Source organism: Callospermophilus lateralis, chromosome 2 (genome assembly GCF_048772815.1).
Source record: "Callospermophilus lateralis isolate mCalLat2 chromosome 2, mCalLat2.hap1, whole genome shotgun sequence".
Lineage (NCBI taxonomy): Eukaryota > Metazoa > Chordata > Mammalia > Rodentia > Sciuridae > Callospermophilus > Callospermophilus lateralis.
The window spans coordinates 102,189,721-102,212,001 of record NC_135306.1 but is presented as its reverse complement, the minus strand read 5'-3'; the positions used below and the strand labels follow the sequence as shown (position 1 = coordinate 102,212,001).

The 22,281-nt window shown below is 46.9% G+C and overlaps 1 protein-coding gene across 6 annotated transcripts in view; it reads left to right on the top strand.

Annotated features, from left to right (window-relative positions):
- The window catches only part of Pknox2 (PBX/knotted 1 homeobox 2), a 264,489-nt gene that overhangs the window by 179,489 nt on the left and 62,719 nt on the right, over positions 1-22,281 (top strand). For 3 of the 6 annotated variants that reach the window (XM_076843590.2, XM_076843592.2, XM_076843591.2), the window contains 2 exons: positions 4,019-4,127; positions 19,982-20,121. In XM_076843590.2, coding sequence (XP_076699705.2) covers positions 4,041-4,127; positions 19,982-20,121 — 227 coding nt within the window. In that variant the 5' untranslated portion in view covers positions 4,019-4,040. Of the gene's footprint in view, positions 1-4,018; positions 4,128-8,829; positions 8,887-10,195; positions 10,261-19,981; positions 20,122-22,281 lie in introns of those variants that run through there. The other 3 variants (XM_077108677.1, XM_076843595.2, XM_076843596.2) reach the window with 3 other exon arrangements.

The following is a 22,281-nucleotide window of genomic DNA, read 5'->3' as shown; positions in this document are numbered from 1 at the left end:
AGCCTCACCGGGCTCCTGGCCTCTTGTAAAATGATATTTTCAGCTCCTTTTAATGGGATGATATCAATGACACAATTATTTCTTCTTGGTTATTCTCGTGGAGTATTGTATTGTTTCTTGTCCCCCCTCGCTGTGACACAGTAAAGGTTTTCAGCATTAAAAACAAAACCAAACTGAACAGGAACCTCGCCTGGATGGGAAATCTGTCCCTGGTAAATGTTCCTCGTGTGCCCTCCATTTGCAGTCTTGGCTTTGCTCCCTGAATGCCCTGGTGTCTGGTAACAGAAGCGCCAGGGCTTCTGGACAGGGCCAGAGCCAGGCAGGCAGCTTCTCACAGCCCCTGACAAAAGCCCAAGGCCCTGGGCTGGGTTTGCTCCTGGAGCTCAGTCCTGCCCCCACTCCCCACTCCCCAAGGAAGTACACCGAGGGGAGGTCTCCCCAAAGGCTGGGACCCCAGCTGTGCTGAAGGACTCCCCCCATGCTCAGGCCAGAGTCTCAGTCAGGTCTCTGACCAGATGAGTCAGACCCCCAAACTCCTCTCCAGATGGTTGCATGTGGCCCTTCGGTGGACCTAGTGGGGTGGGGGGTGCGCACGCAGGTGGAAGGGGTGAGGATCCGGGGCTTCTAGAGCTGGGTATGGGGTCCAACGGCAGCTGAGCTCCCAAGTGTCAAGTTGTGGGAGGCTTCTGCGCCTCAGTGAGCAGAGAAAGAAACTTAAGCTCCTGTTGAAAAGACCTCCTGTTCTCCTGCAGGAGGAGCCCCTAGAGGGCAATGGGGCAGTGGCCTAGTGGCCTGTGGTGACCCCAGGTGGGGGGAGGGGCAAGGGCCATCTGGGTTCTCTGAAGATTGCTTGTATGGTCTCCACCTCAGGGGTCTGAGCCCTGCTCCACAGCCTCGAAGGCTCAGGACTGAAAAGTATCCCAGCCTTCTGGATGGTCGTCTCTGGGAGCAGATCATTCTTAATGTCCCTCCTTGCCCCGAGACAGGACATTTCTAAAGATGTCTAGGGATATTGCCTCTAAACTGACTTGCCTCCCATTCATAGGACAGTGAACAAAAGAATGCAGATTAAAGACTTCTCTATTTAGCCCAAATTCTCTGCCTTGCATTTCCTTTGCTTTGCCTTCACTGTGAATTTCTCTTTTATGGAATGAAGTTACCAAAATACCCAAACCTAGAATTAAAGGAAACTGGTTGCCCCAACAGGAAACAAACAAACAAAAAACACCTCTTTTCTGGATGCGAATCCCACCCTGACTCTGCCCCCAAGCTCCCTCTTCTGGAAATTTCTAGCACTGCATCTGTGCTGCCCTGGGTGCTATGAACCTCCAGGACTGGTGCTCCCAGGAAGTGACATAGCTACCCCGTAGGCTCCATCCAAAGTTGCCTTGTCCAGAGTTCCAGGAGAGGCTGTGCCTAACATGTCCCCGAAACATCCCTAGTTCATCGATTCTCTCAGGGTTCTTAAAAGAGATTCTACACCCATTCTAATGTCTCCAAAGTCTTAATTCTGGAAGTCCATTCTAATGTCTCAAGGAATTTGTATTGGACTGGAGGAGTAGCTCAGTGGTTGAGTACTTGGCTCGCATGCATGAGACTCTGGATTCCATTCCCAGCACTGCAAGAAAGTATGAGAAAACCCCATAAATCCATATCCATCTTTTCCCCCTCTGGAGCCCTCTCCACTCTGCTCTTGACTCCTTTGGCTGGCTGCCACCCACACTGTGGCTGCCCCTGTGGGTGACAGCTAGTGCCAGAGCCCACCTGTAATCCTGGGAATTGGGGAGGCTGAGACAGGAGGATTGCAAGTTTGAGACCAGCTTAGGCAACTTAGCGAGCCCCTGTCTGAGAATAAAAAGTAAAAAGGGATGGGGATGTTGTTCAGTGGTAGTGCACCCTTGGGTTCAATGCCCAGCATAAAATAAATTTTAAAAAATAAAATAAGCCTTGATAATTCCCCTGCACAAATGGATGGGCTCTCTTCACAGCTCTCTGCTGAGACCATGTGCAAAAGAGAAGCCTGGAACTTAGTGTCCAGTGTGTATAAGATGGGCAGGACTTTATGTGATTTTGTCACAAGGATATTCTGGTGGTCCATCTTCTGAAGTCAGGCCAGGGTAAGGAGCAGTTCAGGCCATGGAGCCAACAGCACTGTCCATACAGGAACAGCCATCATTCTTGCACTATCCCCACCTTGCCTTCTTCTTTCCTGCTAGATTATCACCTTCCTCTACCAACCAGCCTCCCTGGAGAGAAGATCTGGCCTCATTCATCCATCCTGCCTCACCCCCTAATACAGTTCCCTGCACAGAGCTGATACCGATAAACATCTACTGAATGAAACATGAATCTCCGCTGCTTTGCGTGTGCACTTAAGGTCAAACCATACCTGGTACTTTGGAGACTCAGGTCAGGCCAGAGTAGATCTTTTTTCCTCTTCTTTAAACAACATCACTACCAGCACGCACACACACACACACACACACACACACGTGCGCGCGCACACATGCACGCACGTGCACACACACATATGCTGGGTCCTGGAAACATGCCCCTTTATTTAATAGCAGCTCCAAGACACCGCCTGCTTCCTACAGCATTTGGGGTACATGCACATTTTGGAAGACCTGGGGAGGGCCAGGCTGACTTGGCATCAGACTGGAGGAGAGTGGAGTCCTTGAGAGCTCTCAGAGAGAGGAGAGGAAGGTTTGAAAGCAGGCTCACAAAGGCTTCTAGCTCCTCAGCACCCTCCTCTCAGGAGACAGGTCCCATATTCCCATAAGTTCTTGCAATCTCCCTCCCTGCAAATAGATAGCTCAGTATCAGCAACTAACCTGCAGTTTCTGGCCCTAACTATTTCAGGGCATCCACTGTAGTTCATCAGCTCTCTGAGCATTCTGTTTCCTTGGGTGGCACTGCCAGGCTGTATCACTTACACACTATGGGCACCACGTTCTAGTTCAAGAGGAAATTTTGAGGCCTCACGGGGACAGCTCAATTACTGATGATAGAGTGGGGGTGGGGTGCAGTGGAACAGACCTGAAACACACACACACACACACACACACACACATACACACCACTCTGGATTGTGTCTTCTCTATAAAAGGCAGGCCAACAATTTGGCTCTTCTGGTCCCAGATGACTGTGACTCTATTATTGAATCAAAGCTAAAGGAAGCCCTGGAACCACTATATGCACCAAAATAAACAAACAACAACAACAAAAAAAAACCCTGGAGGACTGATGTTGCCCTGCCTTTTTTATTCCCTAAGACCTCCAAGTGGTCACCTTTGGACTGCAGTCTGAGGGGCCAATATCCCACATCCCATGCTACCACTAGGGGGTGTGGTGAGCACACATGGTAGGGGTGGGGCTGATGCTTGGAGATCCTGAGGGGACCTGAAGGCTTCCTGCCCCTGTGAGTGCTGGTGGTTGCTCCATTTATTTATTTATTCTGGTGCTAGGGATGGAGCCCTGGGTCTCACACATGCTAGGCAAGCATTCTACCTCTGAGCACACTCCCAGGCCTGGTGTTCGCTCCACAACAACTGGGAAAGTGTGGGGCAGGGAGGACCCTTATCATGACCAGTTGGGAGGAAGCTCAGGGCTCTCCCAGGTCAAGCTGGGAAGGAGAGGTATCTGAGTAGCCTCCAATCCCGCTGGGCTAACACCAGTCAAGTCACCCTCCACCTCTCCACCCCCACCCCCATTCCCAGACACACACCAGGCCATAGCTGATGCTGAACAAAGCATCGCTGCAGGGGTACCGGCTGTTTTACATATGATTTGAATATTGTTTCTTTCAAGTCAAAATAGCACAGCAAGCCCCTCCCCGCCCAAGCTTCTCCCCTTAGCTTTCATTTGTTCCCCTGAAGGGTCCCCAGCCCTTGCTGTATCTCACCAGTCTTGGTGACCCAGCCTGAAAAAAAAAAAAAAAATGTGGAGCTGGTCGGTCCCCAGGGCTCCCCTGCGCTCGGTGGTATTAACAGTGCGGCCCCCTTTCTCCTGCCCACAGATCCTCGATGTGAATCAATCCCATGATGCAACATGCCTCCCCAGCCCCAGCTCTGACAATGATGGCCACGCAGAATGTCCCTCCCCCACCCTACCAGGACAGCCCGCAGGTGAGTTGCCAGCGAAGGAAGAAGTGGGGAGGGAGCGTGGTAGCCCTGGGGATCCCCCTGGGAGGCTGGGATATTTCAGGGCTGAGGGGCCTGATCCGATGGGACTCCGCTTTACCTAGACAGCCTGGGGGCTCTTCCCTGTCAGGCCTAGGGAGGCTTCTCTGCAGAGAGTGCAGTGAACACAGGCCCCTGATGAAACTCAAGGTTCAGATCCTACCTGAGTCATTCCATCACCAGGACCATAACCTGGAGTAGTGGTCATAGCACTGTCCCTCGTCCCCTACGTGGCAGGCATAGCTGAGTACAATTGGACCCTTTTGTTGTGATCAATACAAAATCCACACTCAAGATCCTAGTACCTGAGTCTGCCTTTAGGTGTTCAGGAAACTTCCTACTTACAGGTTCTCCCCTACTAGATCCCCCTTCGATGGTCACTTGAGTCCTTTTGTCTAGTCCTTCACTGACAGCCTATTGGAAGGATCTGTTCTCATCCGGACTTTGCTGGACTTCTACTTAGAAAAATGGAATTCTTTCTCTATTCCCTCAACTCTTCCCGCCTTGGTCTCCAGCTTCCATCCCTTAGCTCAGCCGCTCAAGTTCTTCTGAAACACCTTTCCTGGTTGCAAGTCCCTCAGTGTCCTAGGAAGCATCTTCTCACCGTATTTCTGTTATCTCTTTTGCTCTTTCTGCAAGACAGGTCCAGCTTTTGTGGGTTGGGCTCCTACAGTCCTTAAGACCTATGGCTTCTCCTTCTGCTTCCCCCACTTGCCTCTCACTCCCCCTTGGATCTTTGAAAGCCTGATTTATGTAGGGGAGCTTTCACAGAAGGCTCCATTCTCTGACCTTTACCTTCACACTCTCCTGTTTTCTCTTTCCTGGCCTCTGAAGTCAATATTAATTCAATAATTATTTATTGAGCATCTGTCATGTGAAACTAGAATGTTCACTTAACCTGGGTGCAGAGAGGGCCTACTGTGTGCCAGACTCCCACTCTCCGTAGCAGCCATTCATTTGCCCTTCCCTGTGTCCCTTACTGATTAGCATTTCAAACACAGCCCTTTTCACCAACCACACTGAAGATCTGTGCAGTGGAAAAGGGTATTAAGATGCAGATAGGGCAGGGAGACTTTTGATCACATTGGGTCCTGTGGTCCTGATACCCCCGTCCTAGAGTCAGCATATAGGTAGCTGTTCCATACTCCCTTGACATCCCCTCACAAAATGACCAGATGATATGGGGCCATTTTGCACAGTGTCCAGCATGCAAACCCCCTTTGATTCCTCTCCCTCTGAAAGTACAAAAGCCCTCCTCATTCACCCACTGTGAGCACATGATCGTGAGTCCCCCACCTTACTCCACAGAGTGACTTCATGTTCCCTCCATGGCTCTCCCTAACTGAATTCTATATTCAGCAAACTGTCTGTCATGAGTGACTGCAGAGCTGGACTTGGCATTTACAACATCTCCTCTATTCAAAAGTTTTCAGATATCCAATATTTTCAGGGCTCTTCCCTGTATAGTCCCTGGTCCCAGAGATGATTTCAGAAGAAGCCCTCAACTAGTGAAGAAGAAAGAGTGACAGAAGAGGAGTCTCTGGAGCATAATGTGGGACAGAAACCCACCTCCCTCATAGATGCAGACCCATTCCCATATCTCTCAGCCAGGGGGCTAGTATCAGGGGACCCATGGTGTATTAAGAGGCAGAAAAATTGGCTCGTTTTTCTTGGTAACTAGAAACTGCTTTTTAAGTTCCACTATGGGAATGGGGAACAGAAATGAGTTCACTTCTTATATTTGGCAGGTAGTGGGTGCGGGTGCAAACCCTCCACACACACACACACATACACACACACACACACACACACACACACACACACACACCAGACCCAAGGCTTTAGGATAGACTGGGGAAGGACCAAGAGGTCAAAGAGCACTGGATTGTCACAGCTGGAGGCAGCTGCTTCCTGCCTCCTGCCCCTCCCTGTTCTGCCTGCCTGGGCAGCTGGGAGAAGTTTTGGTTTGGCAGGGATTAGCAGCATTACTGTAGCAAGGGTCCATGTAGTCCAAGAATGCTGATCCAGGAGACTAATTTCATAGGATGGATGAATAAGTCCCAGTTGCTGAGAGAGGGGATGGAGGTGGGGCTGCAGTCCCAGATGCCATCACTGAGGTGCTCTGGTCTTGGGGGGACCTCAAGCAGAAGCCAGGTGCAGGGACTGCCCCAGACTCTTCTCTGTGAGGCTCTACCAGAACTTCACTACTGAGAACATTCGAATTTACAGCAGAAGGATAATCTGCCCCCCCACCCCCCACCCCCGGAAGTCACACATCTGCTTGTAACCCCAGAGTTCCAAGGAACAAAGCATCTGCCAGGAAGACTCACTGTCCATGGGGAAGTGACCTGGCTAAGATCTTGGGGGTCTTTATGGCCTTGGCTAAGCCACAAGCCTGTGGTTAAATGATCATTGGCCTTCCCTGAGCTGGCCAATCATCAAGAGGGGGATGCTAAGGAAGATGAGTTAGGGCAGGGATGGAGCGGGTGGGTGGCAGGGAGTGAGGTCCCCAGAACAAAGGCTTCTGACTCATGGGGGAGGGCTGTTTTCTTCAGAGTACTGGCCTTTGAGGCCCAATGGATCCGGGGGCCCTTCTCAACATTCTTCAAGACTTGGAGCAGCTCGAGTGTGTTTGATGCAGGGGGATTTGTGCTGGTCCTGCCACCTTCTTCCCTCTCAGCTTTCAAAGCTGACCCCCGCTCCTCAGGGAAGGCTCTGCTCCATTTCCCTCATAATGTCATTATCCTAAATATTCAGCTGCTCTCTGACACTCAATATCTTTAAGAAAGTGGGGCCTAATAGGAACACAGGTCGGGCACACAGGGGAACTGCGCCCTAATGGAGCCCTCAGGAAATGAGACCTGCTCCCTCCTCATTCCTTCGGGCCTACTCTCAGGACTCTTGGCCCTGTCCTTGTTTCCCCAAAGCCCGGATAGCTGAGTGCTCTCTATATCATCCCCTCAGAAACCTAGTTTCCTCCATAGGCAAGAAATGGACAGTCTCTGATATGAAGTCCCCAAAATGAAAAAGGAAGCAAGAAGCAGAGCCCTTCCTCTGAGACCCGTGCAATCGTTTTAATAATGTTCCCGTTGTGCTAAGGGCTAGCAATACCGAGCATAATCTATTCAAATGCACAGGAGAATGTCACTTTGGAAAATTAGGAATCTGCATTAAAAAATTCCCAAGCCCCGGACCTTCTTTATAATAAATTAGAAAATTTTTTTTCGAGGCAAGTTCTTAACTTGGCAATTTCATTTTTGAAGTTTGGGGAATAAAGTTATTAAAAATGAGGGAGACTTTTTTTTCCTTCCCATTTTAGTAGAGAGGCATTAATGGTTATGGCCCCATGTTGTTTGGGCATAAGCCAAGTGGCATGATGGCTAAGTGGCTTCTATCCCCTCAGTTCTGCTTCTGTCCATCCAGGGAAACCCTGTGATTTCTTGTGAGGACACCACTCAGTAGTTATTATCACTAAGGCTGAATGTACATTTTGGAAGTGCAAAAGCAGCAACCCAGTGGAACCCTTTCTGTGGACTACTTCTTCCTTCCTGTTAAAGTCTGTTAGGGCAGCAGTGCCCTCTACTGTCTAACTATAATACCTCAATTCTGGAGTGCTATAGCTGGATCATTGATCCAGACCCTCCTTTTATGTCCTGAAGAAACAGGGGTGAGTCACCAGAGATTGTGGAATTCTACAAAGATTGTTTAATGAAAACATTGTCACTAGAGTGACCTGGACATGAACTAGGTGTGTAGTCCCTAGTTCAAGACACTGTTTATTCCCCTTTTTAGTTTCTTTCTGTTCTCCAACTCTCCCAAGTGGGCCTGGCCTTCACTGTCACCTGAGCTGTCATAGCCCCTCCTCGCTCTACCTCAGCACCCCTGCTGTTGCTAATGGGACTCTCAAAGATGCTCCCCTTTACTGGGTGTGGTGGCACATGCCCATAATCCCAGGGACTCTTGAGGCTGAGGCAGGAGGATTACAAGTTTGAGACCAGCCTCAGCAACTTAGTGAGACCCTGTCTCAAAAAATAAAAATAAAAAAGACTGGGGATGTGGCTCTATAGTAAAGCACCATTTGAATCAATCCCCAGTCCCCCCCCCCCCCGCAAAAAAAGTTGCTCCCCTCTCTTGTACATTCTTAGAATCACACTCAGCATCACTCTAGTCTCCCTCCAAGAATTTTATTCGTAACAACTCCACTCTCACTCCTTCTAGGCATATAGCCTTCCTTCAATGTACTCTTCACCTTGGAAACGCCATTCAATTCCTTCCACTTCCCTTTAAGGTTGCAGATGTAGTGTCATCTACTGAGCAAAATTCCCTCCTCCATAGTTCTACCAGCAAACCAGGAAGCCATTGGGATTTACTAGTAAAGACGGCTTCTCACCCTCACTGTACACACACAAAACAGACTCTGGCTACCAGCACGCCCCATGCTGCTCTTCCCCACACAGTAGACATGTACCCACCACTTCATGAAAATCTTTGTTCCTGGCTTATAGGCAAGAAACATATGATCTGTTCTGTTGGTGAATGTGTTAATGTTTGGATTCTCTTTGTCTACGTGTCCCCAGGAAGACAGGTTGCATGAGCATTTGACTAGAAAGCAGAAATTCTAGTGGATCCTCATCTGACCCACAAGGTACAGCACCTATGGATGTGGGCGATCAGTGGAGAGTGCGGATTAGGAACAAATGGATAGGTAGGTAGCTAGATGCTTATGTAGCATGACTTGACAATGACTGATATTGAAAGGGCTTTGGCAATTTGCTAAGAATGAGCCTCATTATTGGCCAGAGTAAACAAGATAGGCAGAGTCAGAACTCAAAGTTCAGGACCAATGCGGGAAACTGCTTCCGAAGGAAGTCAAGCACTTGCTTGAGACCTTTTGGCAGAAGCTGCATTCCCCCATCCCTCTCCATCCTCTGTCAACACTTAAGGGGAGAAAAATTGTGTCCAGGACTCCATGAGACTGCCCTTGCCCATCTGAGATCAAGAGAATGCTGTCACACCTATCCTGAAGAGGAAAGCTAAGGCTGGAGCCAGCCACGTGCAGGAAGCCAGACCAGTCTTACCTCTGAGTACTCTTTCCCTCCCTATCCTAGCACCACTCCCACCCCAGGCAGGGCCAGGGGTGCAGCCTTCTGGGGAAGCTGACTGGTCTTTGATCAGTCATTAGGATCCCCGTGCTCATTTCATTAACTAGAGGCAGAAGCGGGTGGCTGGGGCCTCTGGCTGTGAATGGCCTCCATCCAGCCCATGCAGCTGTGATGGGCAGAAGCTGGTTCAGATGTTTTCACACTCGTTTACATTCCTCTCATCTCTTTAAGGCCCGGAGCCCCCTGCCTTGCAGGGCCTTCTGCTCAGCTGCCTGTGAAACACATTCTGGCTTTGCAGCAATAGAGTTAATTCAGCTGCTTTGAAAGTTCTCCTAAGCCTTTTCTGTGGCTGTGATTGACGGTTCCCTCTGCCCCTGGGGGCAACACCCCAGGGACCATCAGGGGGACCCACCTTCCCTTGCTTTAACTCATCAAAACAGACCTTTCTTTTTCTTTTCTGCTGGGTCTTTCTTCCCTTTGTGCCCAGTGACCTCTCTCCCTGCCTGCTTGGGCCACCCATGTCTTTACACTGGACAGATCCCTGGACTCTGACTCACTTCAGACCTGGATTCTTCATTGTATAAAAGGCAAAAAACAACCTCCAGGTCTAACTGTGGGGCCTTTCTGCCCCCACGTAGGAGATGGTGGGCTGGTCCCATGACTTTGAAGCTTATGAAGAATAACACTATGGCCCAGTCTAGATTGTTCCTTTGATGAACTTACTACCTTAATTCTGATAGTTACCAGAAACACAGCGATCTTATTGTCTATATTCTCGACCGTCGCCAAGCAGGACAAGTGCCCTAAACAGCTACAAAAATAGTTAATGGCCCAAGTATACAAAGCCTAAAATAAATCAGGAACAGGTGATCCAAGTCAGCAGCTGGGCTGAGGAGCACTTTTCAGTCCTTGCCTCTCCTGCCCGTGCCATCTTCGAGGAGCTCCGGTGTCTGTGTGGCCCAGCTCTAGGGGGATGGGTGAGTAAGGGCCCAGGATGCCTGCTGCTCTTGGGGTTGGTGGTCTGGAGAGAAATTGCAGGGTGACTCAACGCAGCAGGAATTCAGGAATCCTAGGCCTGGCCCCTGCCCCACTGTGATGAATTATTAAAATTTAGGCAAGTAATTTCAGCACTATTTCTTCCATTAATTCATCCATTCAATAAATATTGAGTACTTCCTGTGGGTCTTAAAGACCAGGAGTACAAAATTAGAATTACTGCCCTAAGAGAGTTTATAGTCTGCTTGGGGCCTTGTTTTCTGTTCTGGTAAATGGGCTGAGGATCACTTTTCAGGCCTGTGCTTCCTGCCTCACAGAATCGTGGAGGATGTGGGTATGAAAAGTGGAGTGGTATTTCTTAGCTTCTGATCGTCCATGCCCCGACCTGGTTTCTCACTCTATCTTCTGCACATCTTCAGCAGTCTAGATTGGATTGAACTTTAATTTCTTTTTATTAGAAACACAATGGGCATATCAAATGTGTTTTTCCAACTAAGAAACACTCCTACACACACACACCCATACAGAACACATACAGAGTGTGCACACACTGAGGTTCTTAGACTCTAAAGGGCTTATTGAAAATCACTGGTTTGGGACAAAGATAAAAATGAGGGATCCTTCAGGGATGGATGGGGAGGGTGAGGAGCAGTCAGATCCTGGGAAAATGCACAGAATTGGGAGTGGAATCTTATGGCCTGCCTTTGATTAGCCTCATGTCAGTGATTCCCCAGGACCTGCAGTTAGGGCCAGGGATCATGGGACAAACCTCATTTTTGTAAACCATTGCCTACAAATCCTTTTACAACTAATCAATTATTGGGACCCTTGTTGTGCACAGAAGGAACCCTTCTGTGGTCTAGTCTATCCACTGGCCATAGTCCTGATGGAGGGGACATAGGCCTGCCATTCCAGGAGCCCCTTAATTCTGCCTATGTCGGGCCTGGCTCTGCTGTTGGACCTTTCTCTCCCGGGATGTTTTGATGGGGAATAATTTTGAGGATCCCTCTTTGACCTTTTCCTTCTTTGGGTCCTTTAACTCATCACCACTCATTTCCTCACTTGGTCGTCATTAATCATTTAACAAACATTGGAGTCAAGCACAGGAGCCCAGAAACCCACCCACCCATGGAACCAGAAGTGTCAAAGGTATTAAGGTAACACAGATACAGAAGAGTCAGGGGCCCAGGCTACTGGGTCTGGGGAGTGTAGAGAACAGGGAAAGTCTTCCTGAGACAGTTGGGCCTCCAGCTGATCAAGAGTAAAGACGAGGACATTTCCAGCAAAGGTAGCTGTGGGAGCAAAGGTGTGAAGATGTGAGCCACTGGGTGTGCTCCAGAGTTTGGGGTAAGGGAAGGGGTACTGTACCCTCTTGCTGTGGGTCAGTGAACTTGCCCAGGCCTGGAGCACCCTGGGGGCTGTTACCACCCCCCAACAGTGGCCATGCTCACTGCAACTCCCACCTGTTCAGGCCACAGCTGATATTTACCAAGTGGCCTTGAGCCCTGACCTCGTCCAGGTCCTTGGACTGTATCCTGGTTGACAGGAAACCGATCCGGTACTGGTTTGCCCCAGCACTAGAGGGAGTGCAGCAGCTTGATGGAGCCGTGGCGGCCCCTAGTGGAGGCCTGAGCATTTGCTGATGAGTGTCTCTGGGGCCAGCAGCTTGTACTCTGCACCTGTCAGGTGAAGGGCTCAGAAGAGGGATGTATTCTTAGGCGGAGTGTTTGTGCTGAGAAGGCACAGGCTTGGGTTATGGAGGGTTTACATGGGAAGGCACCTGAGGGAGGTATGTGGCTATACACAAATAGCAAGACTGTGTGTGTACGTAGGAGGTGTGTACAGGGGAATATAGGAAGTGTGGGAGCTCGGGCCTCTGGGACAGGGTATATATGTAGTTTGGATTCAGAGGACAAAGCTGGCAAAAGAAAATTAAAAGTGCTCAGAGGGCTGGTGGTGTATTTCAGGGTATAGCACTCTCTAGCATGCAGGAGGTCCCTGGGTTCCATCCCCAGCACCATACATACATACATAAATAGAAAAGAGTACTTAGAAACCAAAATCTGCTGAGCATTCACTGTTTGCAGTGTACCCTCCCATATGGTCCCTGATATGGAAACTGAGACTCAGAGGAACTGAATCACTTGCCCAAGGTGACAGTTGTGATTGGTAATGTTTGTTTTCACTATACCACAGCCTTCTTTCCTTCATGTAAGCTCATACTCACCCCACTCCCCTGAAAGCTTAGGTAGAATTTGTTCCTTTGGAGGATGGCAGATTCTTATTCACCTGGCCAAGACCCTAGAGCAGCCCATGGAGAACACCAGCGGCCAACTATCAGAGTGCAGTTGCGGGTGGTGTGGATTATATTAACTCTAATTACCATTTGCTGAGTAGCTATTCAGTGTCAGCTGATTTACCATACGTTATCTCATTTAATTCTAACAACCCCTAACTTTGGTATAATTATTCCCATTTCACAGATGAGAAGACTGGATCAGAAAGGTCGAGTAAAGCCCAAGTCTCATAAGCAAAGAGAGAGGGAGCCAAATGCAAAGCAGACGTTCATCCCAGCACATCCTTCCATATGCCATTCTTTCCAAGTCTGGGATAGATGCCCACTATGCCAATCATTGTGTGGTCAGGGCCCATAGGCTTCTTTGCTGTGGCCTGAGGTATTCAGGGTCAAGAATGAAATTTGAAGTTAAAAGGTAGCTTCCAATGGGAAAATCTGCCCACTCCATGCCAGTCATTCCCACATTCCATAGATATTTTGGATACTTCCTGTGTTGGACACTGGGTCTATAACAGTCAACAGACAAGACCAAGTCTCTGCCCTCAAGAGTTCTCCAGTCTAGCAGAAGAGAGAGGGAAGTAAGCAGACAGGTGGGAGCATAAAGCAGAGGGTGGGAAGCAGAAAGGGGTGGGAGGCACGAAACAGTACTCCAAGGTGAGCCCAAAAGGTAAAGTTATGCATCAAAGTTGCCCAGCAGTGAGTGGCCAGGTAGAATTGAAAACTTTTAAAATCTGATGCTAGCACCTCTTCTCTCCCCCATGCAAGCTGCCTTCCTAGGTGCTAGAAAGACATAGGTGTTCTCTCCCATTCTGATCTACTTGCTCCCACCTTCCATGAGCCAGAGAGGAATTCTGAGTGTTATGCTGGCAGTGAGCAGTAGCCATGCCAATTTGAGGCCCAGTCTCTGGAAGGCTTGAAGGTCCCTGGGGTCAGCTTTTTCTCAGGCTCTAGGTCTCTAGGTTCCTCTGCAGCCTCCAAGGGAAGTCAACAGACTGGTTAATTTACCCTTGATTAATAAGCCCTCCTGGTCTTCCTACTTAGGTTCCATATGGAAGAATGTTTCTGGCTCTATCTTTGGGGGGAATTATCTCGAACGGTGTGAGAGGTTTACTGTGGGGAAGGGAGAAGCTGGGCCTGGCAGCGAGGACAGGCTGAACTAAATGGAGACTGAAGGGCATGATGAGAGGTGAAGTTTCATTCTGATTCTATCCTTCGTTCTCCTTCAGTCCCCTTTTCCACAGGGAGGGGGATCTTTCCATTCTTCTCTTCAAAGAAAAGTAACTAAATGCACCCATGTGCATAGTGCGATTTGTCAAGTCGCCCTCCATTGTTGCTCCAGCTTTGCAGGAGCTGGCCATGCTCTCTAGCAGTTTCTTAGACTTTGTGGGCTTCTGTTTTCTCATCTGTGAAATGGGATGTTGATAACCTACTCACAGGATTACCATCAAACTGGAAAGCTGCTGGTTATGGTGATGCACGCATATAATTCCAGCAACTTGGGTTGCTGAGGGAGGAGGATTGGAAATTCAAAGTCAGCCTGGGTGATTTAGCAAGACCCGGTCACAAAATAAAAAATAAAAAGGACTGGGAATGTAGCTTAGTGGTAGAGCACCCCTGGCTTAATTCCTAGTACAAAGACAGAAAAAAAAAAAAAAAAACGAAAAAAGCCTATTTGATGTTGTCTTAGCTACAACCCAATGGATCACTCTCCCTACAACTGGAGAAGGATGATACTTAACAGAAAGAACCAGTGAGGGCGACTGAGGGATGTTGGTAGGAGGTGCTTCCCTGCACCTTTACATCCACCAGGGAGTATCTTCTATTCATCTTTGTGGAAAGACCAGGCTGTCAGAGTGGCTGGATCTCTCAGCAGATCCCCAAAGATGCATGCCTGCACACATGTATTCATGAACTTTTCATTGCTGTGATGAAAATATCTGACAAAAATAACTTAGAGGAGGAAAGATTTATTTTGGCTCACAGTTTCAGAGGTCTCAATTCATGGTTGGCTGACTCCATTTCTCTGGGCCTGATATGTGGCAGAGACATCTTGGAGAAAGGGTGTGGCAGAGGAAAGCTGCCCAGCTTGTGGCAGCTGGTAAGCCCAGAGAGAGAGGGGAGAGGAGAGAAGAGAGAGATAGAAGATCCAGGGCAGGATATAGTCCCCAAGGCTATGACTCAGTGATCTACTTCCTCCTGCTGTATCCCATGTGCCTACAGTTACTACCCAGTAGTATATTCAAAGTATTAATCTATCAAATGGATTAATCCACTGATAAGAGTACAACTTTCACCATCCAATCGTCTCACCTCTGAACATTACTACACTGCCTAACTCATGAGTTTTGGGAGATGGAGGCATTCCAGATCCAAACCATAACAACACACATCTTATAGTCACCAACTCTTCCCACTCTTTTACAGGATGGGGAGACAGGGAACTTCATCTCAATATGTCAGAAACCAAAAATGTGGAAAGGAACCCTTTAGCTTCAGACTTCAGGGAGGGCTGGTTCCAGCTACATGAGATGCAATAGTTATTGCATTCAAGAAAGGGAAGTGATGGAGGTGCTGGTCCCAGGGTCTTAGCTCCAAGAAGGACCCACAAATAAGAGAAGAGATGGGAACCAGAGAGCCTGCATAGGTTCTGAGTTCAGCCTCATGGCTCACAGTGGGCAAGCCTCCCCAGGGCAAGATGCCACCCTGCCCCATCCACTAGTCATTATCTTGTTCTTTTGATTAATCCTCACAACCTGTGCAAAGGCCTAACCTCCTGCATTTTACAGGTGAGGAAACCAAAGAGGTCAAGAAGCTTGCTACAAAAACAGGTAGCTAAGAATTAACAGAAGAGCATCACACTCTGGCCTGATCCCCAGCTCTTTCCACTCTGAGACTTCTGATCCTCCAGCTGGCTCTCAAGACATTGCTCAGCTCTGCCTCTCCCGTCTGTACCTTAGCTTCTCCTGGCATGTCTATATTGATGTCATTCCCTCACCCTGTCCCCAGTGAGCCACCAAGGCAGGTCCCTAGAGTGCTCTGAGTTTTCCTTAGAAGAAAGCTCCAAGTCTGGAGTGGCCAGTTCTAGGACCGGCTCTGAAAGTACCAAGTGGCCTCATGAATTGTGTAAAGCCAGTTTCTTCCCATATCAGACTGAGAATGGAAGAAGTTACTTGATGGGAACCCTGGAAATTAGAGGTATGCTAGTAAATAGCTCACCTCCGGGGGTGAGGAAGGAGAGGGCACAGGTAGAACCTGATCAGCACCATTTGCCAATTTCCTTGGTGTAGAGATTCCCACCATGGCCACTTTCAAAATACCCATGTGATGTCTACCAGCTTACCAAATTCCCGAACATTTTAACAATTGGCTCTCACAGGCCAGGACAAGGTAACCCCAGCAGGTCTTGGTTCACCCAGGTTCTCCTCCACTTCTATTCTTTAGGCTGTGCACCCCACAGTTTATCTCAAGTTACCCCCACCCCTCTGCAGAACCCTCAGACCCTCTGTGGACAATTGCAGATTTTATTCCTTTGAGCTTTGAAATGGAAGTCTCTGGCTAGAAAAATAAATCTATTTGGAGATAAACATTCATTCTCCAAATCAGGAAGAAATGCAGAGTTTGCTGAACTGGCCCCCAGGAGCTACATAAATTTGAGTTATCCTCCTCCTCAGACCAGCTCTGCTCTCTTCTTCCCACACTCTCCCCCAAGTAACAGCCTCTAGCTGGGGCCCCTTGGGATGCACAGAGTGACTGCTTTTGATTTACATTTGTGTTCTGTGCATTTCTCTTTAGCCCAGTAGGGCCATTGCACACCTTCTACAAGGTCCTCCCTAGGAAGGGGACAGTGAGAGGCAAGGAACATCTCCCTCCTCACTTTCTATTTTAGAATTTCATTCTAATAGAAACCCCTGTGGATTTCTTCAAATTTATTCAGTGGGTCCAGCAATGCCTACCAGTGCCCTGACTTTTCACTCTCAAGCGAGCCACGTATTTGTAGCCGGGCCTTGCTTTATGACAGGAGTACATCACGGAAATCTCGTATTTAATAATAACAACCTCCCCTCCATCTGTGAAGCACTTCAGAGTTTCCAAAGCCCTTTTACATGCAGATAGATCCTCTGGCCACCCTGTGCTAGGGTTGGTGATTGTTAAAGCACCCTCATTGCCTCCATACCTCAAGGTTGGAGGGCACTTCAAGGTACCTAACCTGGCCACTCTGCTAAAGTTCCCATCCCCTTCCTAGGGGGTGCCTCCTGGAGGCAACCCATTCCAGCCTCAAAGAGTCAAGGGCTTGGGTGGGTATTATTTAGATTGTCTCATTGTCCTAGGTTTAAGGTATTATTTGTAGTTTGGCCCTTTGGGGCATGCATAACAGAACTGACTTACTCCAATCCCCTCATTCAGATGTTCAAAGGGAGGGTTCATCTCCCCATTTCTCCCTACTCCCCAAATCTCAAGTTCCTTTAAATCCTCTCCACATGACGTGGTACAGAAGCCCTTTAGTGTCCCAGTGAGCCCTCCGCCATGTGTTTTCATGTACTTCTTTAATCCCAGTAGGACAGGACCAAAACCCGCCTCATCCTATGAGTCATGCTTCTACATTATTCTTTGTTGTTGTTCTTTTTTGACAGACACATTACACCATTATATTTTGTATATATGCAACTAGATGTGAAATAAAACACTTCTGCTAAGTATGTTTCCCTGTTCTACAGTTACATTATTGATTGCAGTGCGGGGGTGCTCAAATGTTTGAAGTATTCAATGTTAACTTATTAGATGAAAATTAATCTTATTAGCTTTAGCCTATTGCCAAAATCTGTAAAAATCTTTTGGATCTGTTTCATGCCATCCATAAATTTGTTGAGCATTTCTTCAGACATCCTCTAAATCACTGATAAAAATATTGAAGAGGGCGAAGGAGAAATTAACTATGTGGCACTCTTCTAGGAACCTCCCCCAAGCTCAGATCTTTCCTTTGTCATTCCTTGGTTTACTAATCCATACAGTCATCCATTGGGCCACATCTCTCCATGTTTTCCACAATAAGATCATGGGAGATACCTGAGGTCAATTACATCAGATTCTCCTGATCTTCCAGCTTAATTATCATGCCAAATCCACAAATTGAGCTTCATGATAGCTGACATTTGTCTTTGTGACCCCCTAGTACATGCAGGGACTTGAGAAGTATCTGAAGAAATGGTCAGTTACATTAGCGAGTGAATGAATGAATGAATTTGGCCCAAGCCAGTGTGAAGATTAACAGGATTTCATTTTTTCTGAAGCTACCCTCTTTCTCTATTTTGAAAGCACAAAATTGGCTTCTATCTTCTCTTATAGCACCTCCTTAATACCCATGAATCCTAAAAGGTCACCAATTTGCTTACTGATGAGAAAACAGAATCTTAGAAAAGTTAATGGATTTGCCCAAGGTCAAAGGCTAATAGAGGGAGACAGTAGGATTCAAGCAATCATCTGCTAGCTTCAAGGCTGCCTTGAGGCCCAGCCAAGCAAGCCTCTTATACACTGAATTTGGGAACATCCCCCAGCTTAACCAGCAATGACAGGTATATTTATTCCTAAAAAAGAATACAGTAAAGCACAGACATTTCTTTTATAGCCTTCACTTCATTCACCATCTGTCATTCATTCATTAATTGATTCAACAAATATTTATTGAATACCTACATGTGCCAGACTCTTCTGAGCCCTAGAAATAAAACTGTTGTTAGCCTTCCTCGAGCCTGATTTTTAGATGGGAATGAGGAGAAAATAAAAAAGCAAATAAATCGTATATGATCATAATAAGGACTATACAGAAAAATAAAGCAATGGACAGAGAGCCTGGAATTTATTTCAAAGGGGCAGAGCCCGAGCAGGGAAATAAATTAAGATGCGCAAATGTCTTAGGGATACACACATTAGCAATAATGTACTTGTGTTCAGAGATGAAATATTTTTCTTCCAGAAAGCAGGGACCTAGATCCATGATGAACTGAACTTCCCAGCTATAAAATATCCGAATCCTTCAAGGTGCATTCATTCATTTATTCATTTATTCATTTACTCACTTTCTCAACAAATATATTTAATAAGCACCAATTGTTTTTAGTAAGCATGGTTACTAAATGAAAGAGAAAACACAGTCTCAGAATAGGAGACAGACAAGTATGTTTAGGCCAACAACACAGTGTGCTAAGAGCTATCATGGTGCTAGGGACAGGCTGATGTAATAGAACATTCAAGGCATGTCACCAGCCACACTTTTTGCATCTATTTGACTGAAAGAAATATAATGTAAAAGCATTAAATTTCATAAAGATGGTTTTCAACAATTTTAAAGCTACTGAACCATTTCTTTAAATGAACCTTACACAGGAAGTCTAATATATAATATTGAAAGGAGTTGTTCTGGTTGGTACAAAATTGGAGGCCTCGGGACACCTTCAAAAAGCTATAGCATAGGATGAAAACCACTTCTCTAAATATTTGTTATAGCCAAGAGCAAGAATCTGTCCAAATCTACCAAACTTGGAGAACCACTCAGTCATAAATCAAAACTGTTAAAAGGATTACCTCTTGGTTTGTGTTTAAAGGAATAAATAAACCTCTGCCCCAAGGAGAACTGATTCAGCTACTTTTTTTTTTTCTCTTCAAAGTCATCAAATCATCCAAAGACTCTAAGCATAATTTAAATGTCCTTTGTATTGTTTTTTTCTACTTCTGGGCAAAGTTCACCCCATTCACATTAAGAAACTCTATTTCAAAGTGTGCTGGTGTAAGATGGCTTCAATTTTTTTTTTCTAGAACATTTCCACTCAAAAAAGGCCTTCTTTCAGAATGAAATTATGGCATTTTCTGGTAAATGAATGGAATTGGAGAATATTATGCTAAGCGAAATAAGCCTATCCCAAAGAATCAAAGACTGAATGTTTTCTCTGATGTGTGGATGCTAATTCACAATAAGGGGGTGGGAGAAGAATAGAGGTATTTTAGAGTAGACAGAGAGGAATGAAGGGAGGGGATGGGGTGTGGGGTTGGGAATGATAGAACGAATCAAACATTATTATACTATGTGCATATATGATTACATGACCTTATAACTCTATATCATGTACAACCAGACAAATGAGAAGTTATACTCCATTTATGTATGATGTATCAAAATGCATTCTACTGCTATACACAACTAATTGGAACAAATAAAAAAATATTTTTCAAAAAGGCCTTCTTTCCTTGCCACTATAGTTAGTATGTGTATAAATAGATGCTCATTTTGCACTTACAACTCTCTTGCCGACATTCTCTTCTCCAGGTACACCACAGGCCAAGTTTGACCTCACACTCCAGCTTAGGAACCTGCTGAACTAACCAACCACCTCTCCCCTTTCTTCTCTTTGCAGATGACGGCTACTGCCCAGCCACCCTCCAAGGCCCAGGCTGTCCATATCTCTGCACCCTCAGCTACGGCCAGCACACCTGTGCCCAGTGCCCCCATTGACCCTCAGGCCCAGCTGGAGGCTGACAAGCGAGCTGTGTACAGGTAGGAGACACTTCATCATGCTCAGAAGCCCCCAGCAAGTCTCAGCCCAGTTCAACTATGAGAGAAATAAATGCAGGCCAGGATGGTACATTAGCAGCAATGTCCCACAGCTACTCTCAACAAGTCAATCCAGAAATCTCCTAGTTGGCCATTATGGGTTGACTGGAAATGTCCAGTGAGGGATATGAAGACCTGGGGCAGTATCTCCCATGAGGACCCCTAATGAGATGAGACCTAATGAGCATCAGAAACGTTCAGCTTGGCAGGACTCTGTCCTTGCTCTGCTTCCAAATGTTAGCTTCACTCCAGCAAGTCCTGCAGAACAGGGGACATCTGATTGTACCATCCAGGACTTGGTAGTACACAAACTTTAGTGTGCATGCAAATCACAGTGGGAGATTGTTAAAACCCATAGTCCTGGACTGCATGCATGGGGAGGCTAAATCATAGACTCCATGCTAGGGATGCTAAATCAGTAGGTCGAACTATAGAAAGAGGAACATGAACTTTAAAAAATGATTCCAGGTGAATCTGATAAAACTGCTCCTTGGACCATGCTTTGATTCATGAGAGTCTGTTTTAATAGTAGGTGTTGTGTGTGACTGTGGAGGTCTGGACGTTCTCCTGCAAGATGAGCACATAGGCAGGCCTCTGCTTCATCCTGTTCTGCATCTGCCCCATGCAGCCACTGCTGGGTCCTGAATGTTTCAGAGGGGTGGATAAGGCTCAGGGAAGTGACTGTCTGCCTTGATGAACTCTAGTTCTTTTGCATGTGATTGGGAAATAAGATATGGTCATCTGAGAACAGGCCTGAATGAGGTTCCAGCAGCGTTTTAGTTAACATTTATTCATGGGAAGTTCACACTACTAAGAAAAAATGCCTAAGTCTGCACTCTGTTGAGGCTGGACACTGGTTCATATTCACCTGTGGGAGATCATATGCTCCCATGCATCAGCAAGTGCAGTTTACCCTGGCTGGGTATACATTGCAGCCAATACTAGTAACAGGTGAAATGATGAACACAAGACAAATGAATAAGGGAGTTGATTCCTTCCTTTACTCCTCTATCCGCCAATGCCTTTATGGTAATAGTGGTAATTAGTGCTGTTATTATCATTATCACTGGCATTATTTTTAGTTACTCAGATGAACTGATTGCCTCTAATGCCAACAATTGGGAATCCAGAGCACTGGCCTGATCTGTGAATGCTGGTACCACTGAAGGCTTTCTAGACCCCAAAGAAGGATAAAACACAGTGCCTGTTCCCCACCCTATGCAATGTGTGTACAAGCTCTACCTTGGATCCCAAAGAATTCCAGGATCTAGTCACAATATCTGTCAGGGATACTTTCAGGGAGGGCAAGCCAACCTCCCCCAGTGCGGGATGTGACCTCTTGTTCTCTCTAATACTCCTTCCTTCACACTTTTTTTTTTTTAATTTGTAGTTGTAGATGGACAAAATGCCTTTATTTTATTTGTTTATTTTAATGTGGTGCTGAGGATTGAACCCAGTGCCTCACGCATGCTAGACAAGCGCTCTGCCACTGAGCTACAGCCCCAGCCCTCTTCCTTCATACTCTTTTATTGAACACTTATTATTAATATTTCAGATACTGACTAGACTCTAGGGAAAGAAGGCCAGATAGGAAAGTAAATGCATGAACTCTTCCCTTTATCTCTTCAGGAACCAATAGATATGCAAATAAGAAACCAGCACTGTGTGGTCACAGCAACAGGGCAGACTTTGTACTTGAGTCTGGTCTTATAGGCTGATTAATGGACCCCACCAGGTGGTGATATGGGGAGAGAGTGGCAGAGGAGAACCAGACAGAGGAGAACCTGGGGTGTTTCAAGCACAGCCAGTGGCCAGGGCAGCTGGGTTTGGAAGATGAGACTGCAGGGTCACCCATCAATTAACATGAGCAATGTGTGATGGGCTTGTGCTTTTGTGAGGAGCCTAAGAGAAAGGGAGTAAAGTGGTCTCTGAAAACTGCCCAGTGGCCTGAAGTTTGGGGTATATGTTCGTCATATTCTACTTGGATCATAACTACTCCAAGTATATATAGTTCATGGACTAGCAACATCATGACATGTAAGAATTGATTAGAAATATAGACCTCAGGGGCCCTTAGACCACAGGATTCATGATCTACACTTC